The sequence below is a fragment of the Apodemus sylvaticus genome, chromosome 13 (assembly GCF_947179515.1).
Source record: "Apodemus sylvaticus chromosome 13, mApoSyl1.1, whole genome shotgun sequence".
Lineage (NCBI taxonomy): Eukaryota > Metazoa > Chordata > Mammalia > Rodentia > Muridae > Apodemus > Apodemus sylvaticus.
Genome location: NC_067484.1, coordinates 93,040,304 through 93,052,922, shown reverse-complemented (window position 1 = coordinate 93,052,922; position 12,619 = coordinate 93,040,304). Strand labels below are relative to the sequence as shown.

The following is a 12,619-nucleotide window of genomic DNA, read 5'->3' as shown; positions in this document are numbered from 1 at the left end:
GTAGAGTATGACACACCAGGGGCTACTGAACCTAAGACAACCATCACGAGTGTTGGGGGCTAGCAGAGGCTAGATTCCCGTGGTAATGAAGAAGACGCTGTTGCTGAGGCGCTGGTGAATGCTGGCTTATCTCCCGTCAACCACATGCTGGAACATTATACTGCATGGCTAATTATTTGGACAGTCCCATCTCCTTTCTTTTTTTATTTTTTCTTTCTCTCTCTTTTTTTTAAAAATAATTTTGAAACACGTTTTTAAGATTTATCAGTTATATATAAGTACACTGTAGCTGTCTTCAGACAACAGAAGAGGGCATCAGATCTAGTTGTGGATGGTTGTGAGCCACCATGTGGTTGCTGGGATTTGAACTCAGGACCTTCGGAAGAACAATTTGTGCTCTTACATGCTGAGCCATCTCTCCAGCCCCTCCTTTCTTTTAAAGAAGGGATTAATTGCTCCCCCTTTCCTTCCTGCCACCACCATGCCATCCAGACTGAGGAAGACCTGGAAACTCCAGGGCCACGTGAGCGGCCACGGCTGCTCGGTAAGCACCGCAAACACCCAGGAGGCCACGGGAACGCTGGAGGCGTGCATCGCCACAGGATCAGCTTTGACAAATATCATCCAGGTTACTTCGGGAAAGCTGGTATGAGGCATTGCCACCTGAAGAGGAACCAGAGCTGCTGCCCACTGTCAGCCTGGATAAATTGTGGGCGTTGGTCAGCGAGCAGACACGGGTAAATGCAGCAAAAAACAAGACTGGAGCTGCTCCGTCACTGATGGTGTTAAATCGGCCTACTACAGAGTTCTGGGCAAGCGAGAGCTCCCTAAGCTACCTCAGCAGGAGAGCTGAAGAGAAGATAAAAGTGTTGGAGGAGCCTGTCCTGGTGACTTAAAGCCACGCCGGAGGTTAATTAAATGCTAACATTAAAAAAGGAGGGATTAATTATAATTTATTTATGTCTGTGGCTCTCCCCACTGTGTGTGTGTGTGTATGTGTGTGTGTGTGATAGTTTAATAGTACAGTAAGCTGGGCAGTGGTGGCGCATGCCTTAAATCCCAGCATTTGGGAGGCAGAGGCAGGCGGATTTCTGAGTTTGAGGCCAGCGGTCTACAGAGTGAGTTCCAGGACAGCCAGGGCTACACAGAGAAACCCTGTCTCGAAAAACCAAAAAAAAAAAAAAAAAAAAAAAAAAACCAAAAGAAAAAAAAACACAGTAAACATACATAAACTTGCTACGAAAACCAAAGGTAGAGCCTAAACAGTAACCCGTGTGGCAGCACGTGTCCCCGTGTGGCAGCACGTGTCCCCGTGTGACGGCACGTGTCCCCGTGTGACGGCACGTGTCCCCGTGTGACGGCACGTGTCCCCGTGTGGCGGCACGTGTCCCCGTGTGGCGGCACGTGTCCCCGTGTGGCAGCACGTGTCTCCCCCCCCCCCCATCTCCAGTCTTCAGACATGAGGAACCCACCATCCTGAGTTCCTTATTAATTATTACTTGCTTCCCTCATTTTGTTCTTTCTTTTTGTTTTGTTTTGGTTTCTTTCTTGGGCTAGGGGTCTCATTGTGTAGCCCAGGATGGCCTCAAACTCACAGCCCTGGGATTACAGACATATGTCCCTATACTCAGTGGCTTATTGAAAAAAGAGTATATGTTTTTATCCATATATATTTTCTAAAGAATGTTGTATTGCAGTCTGTGGGTGTCTTGCTGAGCATGTCCATTTATCTGTGGTTTCCACAGCCACCAATGATGTGCCCATGCCATTCCTGAGTTGCCCATTTCCTGTAGCCACACGGTAGGGTTAGTCTCAGGACTTTGCTCTTGTGAAGAGACTGCAATACATCAGATATGAGCATGCTGTTCTTCCTGGGTTGTGAACTCAGGAGTTGGATTGCTTGCTAAGCGGTAGGTGTGAACTAGCCTTAGCAGTGATACCAAAGCAGCTGCCAATTCACACTGTTAGTAAGTCACACACTCAGTAACTCACTCTCTTAGGACACCCTTTAATATTCATTGTCACCACATTTTAAATTTGGGAAGGCTGACTGTGTGAAACCCTAGTGTACGTGGTCTGCTAGAACTGTTAATGGTGATGACCACTCCTAAGCTTTTCTGTCTCTTCTGGGAGAGCCCTGTTCCTATTTTTGCCCATTTTCACGATGAACTTTGTACTTCTTTTGATGCTGTGAAAAGATTTGGTATATGTTTTGGAAATTTAGGGATATTCTGTTTCCTGTTCAATTACTGGTCTTTTTAACGATAATGATGATGATGATGATGATGATGATGATGATGATGATGAATACTCCAAAACTTGAAGGCTTAAATCAACAGTAGAAATTCTCCCCCATGAGGAGGGACCTTACTGTGCAAATCTGGCAGTTTGAGTTTGATTCCTGGAATCTACATAAAGATAGGGAGAACCAATTGCCTAAGGTTATCCTGTGCCCCTCCCACTTGCACACACACACACACACACACACACACACTCTCACACACACACATTCACACACATACACTCATATAAGACACACATTCACACATATATTCATACACATACACTCACACATACATATTCATATACACTCACACATTCACACACACATACTTATACGTACATCCACACACTCATACACATTCACACACATACTTACACATACATTCATACACTCACTCTCTCACACACACACGATTAACTAGAAAACCTTTAATGTCCCTAAGAACTTGTCAATGGAGTCGCCGCAAGCTTATCTCGAAACTCTGGAGAATTGCTGACGATGGCTAGAGAGCCACCCATTGGCTACAGCACATTTCTGAAGAAGCAGCGAGCACAATTTTGCTGCTTTCCTCTTTCCTCCTTCACACTACTTATACTCCAGGATAACTTCATTTGCGAGTCTGTGAGGTCCGTCCCTGGTGGGGAGCCATAGACCTTTGACAAAGTTAACATATTATCCAAACACAAGGAAGACCAAGTTTCAGCTTTTTGCCTGGCAAATATCTGTAAAATTCTGAGTTGCAAAGAATAAAAGAGAACAAAGCCAGAATCAAAACCATCTGCCTGCCAAAGAGCAGCAAACTCAGTTAGGGCTCGGCTACTGTAACACCAGGCGCCCCTGGGGGAAACAGACTCCAGTTTACCAACTGTATTAACTGCTTCTCGCTGGGTGCTCCCAGCCGGTCCCACCCTCCCGTTGATCTATGCCGTCCTATCTCCCAGCCGGTGTAGACCAGCTAGTCCCGTCTTTGCTCAGGTTGGTTGTTCTGCTTGGAACACTTTCTTGTTTGAGGCTAAAGACTGTTTATAAGAGACCTCTTCTCCACTCTCACAGGCAGCTCAGGTGTCCCCTTCCTCCATGGACTGCGCAGGCTCAGCCTTAGCCGCGACAGCGTTCTGTATTCTGCAGAGGAACCTGCTGTGTGCTGTGGCTTTCTTGGTGTTCATTTGTGCATTTCGTGTCTCTATTGGGATCATGGTAGAGAATATGTCTCACGCTGAACTGCTAACAGCCCAGTGGGTTTGTGAGAGAGAAAATATCCTTGCATCCCCAATTTAGACATTTTTTGTAAAGAGTTGTGTGGGTCGAGGAAAGCAGAGTCACAAGGGCCGGAGGAATACAATACTCTGACTACAAACAGCAGACCTGGCTTCAGACTAAGTGAAAAGAGGCTTCTGTCAAGGGCATCCTTGCAGCAATACAACAGGCATCTCTACCTGACATGGCGCAGTCTGTTTGGGCTGTTTCTTCTGCTAAACTAGTGCAAAAACATTCCTTGAAAAAATTTAAAAGACCTTTTCTCCTCCCCAGGGCCAGTTCTGTGACTACTGCAATTCTGAGGATCCCAGAAGGGCGCATCCAGCCATCCATGCTATAGATGGATCTGAGCGGTGGTGGCAAAGCCCACCTCTCTCCGCCGGCACACAGTACAACAAAGTCAACCTCACCTTGGATCTGGGCCAGGTGAGTCTTGCTTTTGGTTGGAACGAGGATATGGGTTTGGATCTCTGCTTCTGTGATTTCTGACAGACAGAAATAAATGTTAGCTTTAATCTATTCATTGTTTTCAATCCACGACATGGATATTTTGCTCCCCATAAAGCCCAGGCCAGCGTAAGTCACAGCACAGATCCTCAGCCTTGTCTTGGCTCAATTGGCAAAGGGCTTGTTGCACAAATATGAGGACCTAAGTTTAGTCTTCTAGAGTCTACGTAAAAGCCAGGCATGGTGGCAGGCTGCAATCTCAGGACTGCGGAGGTGGAGAGGCAATCCCTGGGATTTGCCAGCCAGCCTGCCTAGCCAGCCAGCTCCACATCCAGTGAGAGGCATGGTCTCAAAAAATAAGATGGAGAGTGGTCATTTGACTGTGAGAGATTCCCCTACTAGCCATGAAGGCAAAAGCTGCCAGGTTGTGAACTTGTCCTGGAGACAGTCGTGAGGCAAGGATTTGAAAGTAGCTCTGGAAGCTGAGGGTGGCCACCAGCCAACATCCCACAAAAAGTGGATCCAGCTGACAGCTTGATGTACTTTTGATCTTGAGCAGAGAACTTGGCCCGGCCATGCTGACTCCTTCGAGATGATAAACATTTTATTTCAAGGCATTAAACTTAAAGTACTTTGTTTTGTCCAAATAGAAAATGAAAATAAATACAGCTTATTCTACAGGTTAGTTTATTTTATTTTAGTTTTTCAAAACAAGGTTTCCCTGTGAAATAGTCCTGGCTGTCCTGGAACTTGCTTTGTAGACCAGGCTGGCCTTGAACTCACAGAGACCTGCCTGCCTCAGCCTCTGCCTCTGGAGTGCCACCATGCCTGGTTTATTCTACCTTTTAAAGGAGGGAGTTCACACTATTTCTTTAACACGTATTTATTACACTCCAGTAGGCACTTGGGAAATATTACAGCTACTAAATAATGCATAATAGACTCATGTAGCCCTAAATTTATGAGCACCACTGTTGACTCAGATGTCCGCTGGAAGACTGTGCATCTAGTGCTACTGTTTGGGTTGCTGTCTGGGCTACTAGTAGACATTGAATGTGGATTCATTTAGTTTTGGCTTCTCCCCTGCAGCCGCTCGCATCTGTCAGTTTGTGCTTTTCATGAGCTCTGGATGTTTCAAGCCATTGTTTCATTAAGTAATTCTCAGCATGTTTCCTTCTGGGATTCTGATAACTAATGTTAGCTTTAAAAATGTGTGTGTGTGTGTGTGTGTGTGTACCACATGTATGCTGGTGTCTGCAGAGATCAGACCCCCTTCCACTTAGAAGCTGGAGTTACAGGGCTGCTGTGAGCGGCAGGACATGGGTACTAGGAACTAATCTTGGGTCCCCTAGAAGAGCAACAAGGCGTCCTAACCACTGAGCTGCCTCTAGAGTCCCTAAAGGCTCACTTCTTTTGTTACTGTTCCCCAGTTCTCTGACAGTATGTTCATTTTTATTTTCCAGTTGATTTTTTTTCTCTATTTTTTCAGATGAGGCAATTTGTATTGTTCTATCTTCAAGCCCACAGATTATTTTGTGTTTTGCCTCTGTTATGCTCTTGGGTGTTCGCCTTCTGTATTTTCAGCCCCCCTTGGGACTTGTTCTTTGTTGTATGTTTTATTTATTCTTGGAGGTTTTAATACCTGTTCCAGAGTATCTATGATCACTTTTTGGAGCAGTTTAGGACTATTACCTTAAAGAATTTTTCAGATAATTCTGCCATGTGATTTGTCTTTCCAAGTTAGGATTCTTCCCTGGTGTGATGAGTCTAGGTCAGATAATTATGGTTTTTTTTTGGGGGGGGGTTCTAGACAGGGTTTCTCTGTATAGCCCTGGCTGTCCTGGAACTCACTCTGTAGACCAGGCTGGCCTTGAACTCAGAAACCTGCCTGCCTCTGCCTCCCAAGTGCTGGGATTACAGGCATGCGCCACCACCACCCAGCTGGATAATTATGTTAAAGACAACTCAAGGTTCTTTTTAAATCTTGTTTAGTCAAGCATCTTCACTGCGGTGCAGGTTCTGGTGTGCCCTGGGGAGCACCTTGTGGTTCTGTTGTAGTCAGTTTTCAATGTACTGCAGTGCTGCACCAGTTGGCTCTGTTCAGTGGGTATCAGTGTTCCTGTCTTGGGGAGCAGAGTGAGTTTCTTGTCTCCATTTAGTAAAGGGTCCAAGGCATTGAGCATTTGGAGGCACAGAGTGCTTTCTCCCAAACCATCGTCTGAGACTGCTGGTAAGGAATTGAGAGCATATAGACAGTATTCAACCACCGAAGTGGATGAAAATCAGAAGGGAGTAGACCCAAGGGCAGAGCCCTGCCACTTGCCAACACCTAGGAGCCAGAGCGAAGGGGAGGAGTCAGTCACGAAGCCTGGTCTGGGTCACAGAGGATGGAGGAAGTCAAACACGAGAGTGGGATGTCCCAAAGACCAAGAAAGACTGAGACAAGGAGGACAATTCCAGGTCAACAGACTGAGTCCAATACAAAAAAGAAAACAGCCAAAAGGTCTGAATATAGTAGATGATACTCCGAAAAAGATATACCAATGGTCAGAAACTCCACAAAAGTAGGCTCAGCATCATTAGTGACCAGGGAAATTCAAATCAAAACATGATAAGGGGCTGGGCAGATGGGGTGTGAGCAGGAGAGATGGGTGTGGGTAGGGGAAATGGGGTGTGAGCAGGAGAGATGGGGTGTCAGTAGGAGAGATGGGGTGTAAGCAGGAGGTGGGGTGGTAGCAGGGGAGATGGGGTGTCGGCTGGAGAGATGGGGTGTCGGCGGGAGAGATGGGGTGGTGGTTAGGGACATGAACTGCCCCTCCAGAGCAGAGCACCTCTGTCAAGCAGCTCACGACTGCCTGCGACTCCAGCTTAGGGGATCTGCAGCTCCTTTCTAGCCTCCATGGGCACCAGTGTTCACGTGCACATACCTCCGCCCAATAATTAAAAATAAAGTAACTCTAAAAACATAACTACCACTGTAATAAGACATCATTTTACTGACTTTGACAGTCAGTATAAATTTTGATAGTAGCAATGTTTACGAGGCCAAGAAGCTGGTACCCATGGACACTGTCAGTAGAAATGCAAAATGGTGTAGCTGCTTTGGACACCTCGCAAAGTCAAGCACACAGCTACCATATCGCTCAGAGGTCTCACTTGTAATTTGCTCCCAAGAGAAATGAGTGTATGTGTCCACAGAAACCTTGCCGGTCGTCATGACTACCATTGATCAAAGGTGGAAGCAGCCAGAAGCTCTGCTAGCTGCTGAATGAGTGAACCAGACGCATCATGTCCCAAAGTAGGGACAATAAAAGTTATGAAATCTCAATGAAAGCTACGTAAGTAAATCCAGAAAACGTCATGGTGCTCAAAGGAAGCCAGTAAGAGGCCAAATGTCCTGTGCTTCAACTTTTGTGAAAGAGCTCACCCAAGAAATACTGTTAGAAATGACTAAAGATACCCTGAAAATTGAAAGGTATCGAGGTTTCTGAAATGTCATCTTCATTCAGGTTGGCCCTAGTTTTATGAAAGATGGGCCTCCTTATTCTGTGTTGGGATGGGCAGGGCTTCTCCTGACAGAATCTCACCATTGGATTGCACGTGATTTAGTTCACAGATGGAACTATGGGTAGACGCAGGGCCTGAGAATATACTGGCTTGACAGCCAGTGAGAACAGTGGGCTTCTGGTTCAATAAAAGATCTTGTCTCAAGTTGTATTAGTTTGGGTTTTACTGCTATGAGCAGACACCATGACAAAGGAACTCTCATAAGAACAACATTTAATTGGGGTTGGCTTACAGGTTCAGAGGTTCAATCCATTATTATAAAAACGGGAGCATGGCAGCATCCAGGCAGGCATGGTGCAGGAGGAGATGAGAGTTCTATATTTTTATCCAGAGGAAGGCAGAAGCAGACTGACTCCCATGTGACCAGGAGAGGGGTCTCAAAACCCACCCCCACAGTGACATACTTCCTCCAACAAGGCCACACCTTCTAAAGTTCCATTCCCTGGGCCAAGTTTATTCAAATCACCACACAAGGCAAGAGACTGATAAAGGAAGACACTCAATGTCAGACTTTGGCTCTGCATGTGCACACTGCCCTACAGATGTTGTCTAAGAAGCTAAGATTAAGAGGGGTCCCACCCCCAGCTGGGGAGAGCTACTGACAGTTGGACAGATACTTGGAGATGGAGCTGCTCTTTTAAGAGTAGAGTACCTGCTAGGTTAACTGTGTTCCAGGTAGATGGCTCCATGCTCAAGAGTATACAGACAGCATTAATTAGACTTGAATTTTTAATGAGGGCACAAAGTTAGGCAGGCAGTGCAGGGAGGGTTGATTTTGGAGTTCATGGAGAACAGATGAAAAGACCAAAATACATTGCATAAAATTTCAAAGAATTAATAGCATTTTCCAAAAGAACAAAAGAAATAGTATTATAACTTCTAAGGAAAACTAGGTCCCAAGGAAAATATCCTCATCCAACACTTCTGTTCTGTGAGCACAGTAAACCCCAAGGATCCAGTGTGAATACAGAGCCCAACGAAGGGAGAGTGGACTAGCATGGACACACTGTGAGCCTTAGGTTAATGAATCCAAATCATTTTTTGTCACCTGAATCAGTCTGGAGTCAGTTGTGGGAGAAGGAAGCCTGGGCTAACGTGAGTCCCTCTTCAGCTCGAAGATTTGAGAAACGAAGTTGCTGAGATTTTGGCAGATGAGGTCAGTCAGAAGAAGTCCAGGCTGGACTCTGCATGGATGCAGTGTCATCCTGAATGTGGGTGGCTTCTCTTTCCACCTCACCTTTCTGGGTTCCTTATAAATCATCCAGAGTACAGCTTCAGGAAGCCAGGGACTACGCCATTGCTCCACAGTGCTCTTTTCTGGCCTAGCATCTTGCACAATGTTTAGCCTACAATACATGCTCAATAAACATTTGCTGAGCTCATGTAGAGTGAACGAAGGGTGACTCTGGATCAGTTGTCATTTTCTCAGGGTGCAGAAACAGTAGAAGGAAGCAGGTTGCTGCGAGCTGAATCTGAACGGGGGAGGAGAAAGCCCGATTTAGCTCTGCAATGGGAGGATTGGTTCCACTTATGATGCTGGGTCTTTTTGCAACACCTTTTAACAATTGTGTAGCTTTAAAAAAAATTAGAAAACATTTGGAACACCTTGCTGTTAATAAATATGCTATGAAATTGCCCACAGAGGGGGGCATTTCTGTCACAGAGATGAGCAAATGCTACCAATCTCCGCTTCTGAGGGCCAGTGTACCAGCACAGCTGTCAATGACTTCCATGTTTCTCTCTTTCCCTGTCCTCAGCCCTGCTTGTAAATACTGTTATTCCCTGGTCCTCAGGATGGAGTGTGGGACGTCAGACATCCTGGGCAAACATGCCTCCACTTACTGCCATGTCCTCGTGCCTTCCTCCCAGGCTGGGGAGGCTTGGGCTGTTTATGTAGCTGAGAATGAGTTTGAATCCAGCCACCACCACCTTCTGAGTGCTGAGATTACAGTGTGGCAGGGATGGAGCCCAGAGCTTTGTGCTTGGTAAGCCAAGAGCTGCATCCTCAGCCAGGGCTTGCTGCGTATGTTCCTGGGAGTCTGGCTTCTCTCTGATGCTGCTGCGCTAGCTTGATTTGACTCTTGATAACTTTTCACAATGAGTCAACCCTTGATAACTTTCACAATGAGTTCACTCTTGATAACTTTCACAATGAATTCACCCTTGATAACTTTCACAATGAGTTCACCATTCATAACTTTCACAATGAGTTCACCCTTGATAACTTTCACAATGAGTTCACCATTCATAACTTTCACAATGAGTTCACCCTTGATAACTTTCACAATGAGTTCACCCTTGATAACTTTCACAATGAGTTCACCATTCATAACTTTCACAATGAGTTCACCAGTCTCTTCACTGATATCCAGCTGCTTCTTCCTTGGCTCACCTGATTTTGCAGTTGGCTAAAGGTCAGAATGCCAAATGGTGAGATGAGAACTCGGTCATCTTTCCAGAGTCCACCTACCAGATTCTCATGGCTCCAGGGGAAGCAGAGATGGGAACTTACCTGGCAGGCACCCTTGATTGCCATCTTCTAGTCACTTTCCAATGTCTTCAGAATAAAGGGCAATCTTCTGCCAGAACTTAGGAGCCCTTCAGAGTCTAGATGCTTACTGTCTTTTCCTCCCCTCTTTTCCTCTTCCCCCCCCCCCATTTTCCTCTCTACTTCTCCCCGACCCTCTTCCCTCCCCTTCCTCATTCTATCTTTTTTTTTTTTTAAGAGATGGTTAAGGATAGCTCCGCAATCCTCCTGCCTCATCCTCCCAAGTGCTGGATATAAGCCACAATATCCTATTGGTGGTGCTTTCTCCTACATATTCTGTGCCACTTCAGTAGAGGCTTAACCGTAGCCCTGGAAGCATCTTGTGCTGCTTTGTGCCTCTGAGCCATTTTCTGGCACAGTTCCCAGTCCTCAGAACATCTTCCCATCCTGCCTGGTCTGGCAGCCATCTTCCCGAGGTAGCGCAAATGCTCGGCACGGTCCCTGGCTGCCAGATGCCTTCCACTTGATGCTGTGCTCAAAAGGCTGTGTGAACTCTGAGCTCAAGGTCAGGGGCTGTGCAAGCAACATTCTTTTTAGATTCATAGGATTGAAAAGTCTAGGGTTATGCCCTTTCTCAACAAATGTTGATTTTCATGCAACCATAAATGTCAACACTTCTTTACCTATTTTCTACTTGATGACAGGCCTTTCTATAATCACGGATTACTTGATTAGAAAGGTCTCTGTCTTAGGGTTTTTATTGCTGTGAAGAGACGCCATGACCATGGCAATTCTTATAAAAGAAAACATTTAATTGGGGCTGGCTCACAGTTCCGAGGTTCAGTCCATTATTGCCATGGCATCGTGCAGGCAGACAAAGTGCTGGAGAAGGAGTTGAGAGTTCTACATCTTGATCTGAAGACAACTGAAGGGACTGTGAGCCACACTGGATGTGACTTAAGCATATGAGACCTCAAAGCCTGCCCCCATAGTGACACACATCCTCCAACAAGGCTACACCTCTCAACAGTGACACTCTCTATGGGCCAAGCAAATAAACGCAGTCTACGGGACCATTCCTATTCAAGCCACCACAGTCTCTAAGACGTTTTTTCCTTTCCTATAACTAGTACTACAAAAATAACAGATACAACAGAAAATGAACTAAATATGTTTTCTGTCCAAACACTCAGGAGCTGTGAGTAGGCAGTTTGTGCCTCAGAAACACGGGCAAGGATAAAGGCTGGGCTAGGAAGAAGAAGGAGGAGGGGGAAGAGAAGGAGGAAGAAGGAGAAAGAAGGAGTAGTAGTAGTAGTAGTAGTAGAAGAAGAAATGCCATGGAATGAGGCACTTCCTGCTGGAATTCTCTCAGTCCTACAAAGAGATGTTAAAGTGAGAAAGTGGTCACTGGAGGCCACTGTGATCTCCTTGGTGACTTACCAGAAGGTCCTGGCTTACCCACAGTTAGGCTGGCATTTGGTTCCCTTCTGGGACACGACCATTGTGAAGTCAGGAAAGGTGAAAGCTAGGGTGTGGTCGCACTCAGGGAAGCCTGCAGCCCAGGGCGTGGCACCAGGGGCATGGCACCAGGAAGGAAGGCCCCTGACTCAGCAGTCAGCCCACAGCTTGCAGCTTTTACAAGGCTGGGTAGAAGGATCACAGTTCTTGCAGAGAAGAGAAAGCCTATCAGAAACTACAGTCTCTATGCCATTAAAAACAAAAGGCTAATCCTTTTCCTCTATGGTTGAGAAGACACATACAAGCAAGGGGAGTCGGCAAGGAAGGAAATGTAGGGTTGCTTTTTTTTTAAAATTTGCAAATAAAATCACTTCATTCTAAATAACTCAAAAGTAAAAACATCACACAGCAGGGTTAAGGAAGCCACTGAAACGTTTGTCCAGTAGCAAATCTCATTGGATTTCCACACAGAATGGCCACACTAAAGCCCGGAGCTCTGATTAACAGACTACATTTTCAATATTAGTTGCATTCTTATTCAGTTTTTTACCATGGCAACAGAAAAAAAAAGCAACAATGCAATTGAAACTAGCAAAAGAAACAGTTCTACCTTCCCTTTCGTGGCCCATGTGACCTTTGGCCTGCTTTCTGTTTTTTTCTGCAGGGTAGTTTGCCCCTCTCCTATGAAGTATCACCTTTTCTCCTCCCCTCCCCACCTCCCTTTCCCTTTCTTTTCTTACCTCCCCTTACTGCCTTTCCTCTTTAAACATATTTTATATTGTATTTTTGCTTTTTTTTTTGGCATGTGTGTCTGTGTATATGGGCATGTGTGGCAGTCACACAGAACACAACTGTGGGTCAGCCCTGTCCTTTTTTTTTTTAATTTTTTTTTTATTCGATATAATTTATTTACATTTCAAATGATTTCCCCTTTTCTAGCCCCCCCCCCCACTCCCAAAGAGGGCATCAGATCTCATTACAGATGGTTGTGAGCCACCATGTAGTTGCTGGGATTTGAACTCAGGACCTTCAGAAGAGCAGTCAGTGCTCTTAACCGCTGAGCCATCTCTCCAGCCCCGGCCCTGTCCTTCTAACACATGGATCCTGGTGACCAAATT

General features: G+C 45.8%; 1 protein-coding gene across 2 annotated transcripts in view; it reads left to right on the top strand.

The window, feature by feature from the left end:
* Lama3 (laminin subunit alpha 3) overlaps positions 1-12,619 on the top strand; it is a 233,592-nt gene that overhangs the window by 21,031 nt on the left and 199,942 nt on the right. For both annotated transcript variants that reach the window (XM_052155507.1, XM_052155506.1), the window contains exon 2: positions 3,815-3,967. In XM_052155507.1, coding sequence (XP_052011467.1) covers positions 3,815-3,967 — 153 coding nt within the window. The remainder of the gene's footprint in view (positions 1-3,814; positions 3,968-12,619) is intronic.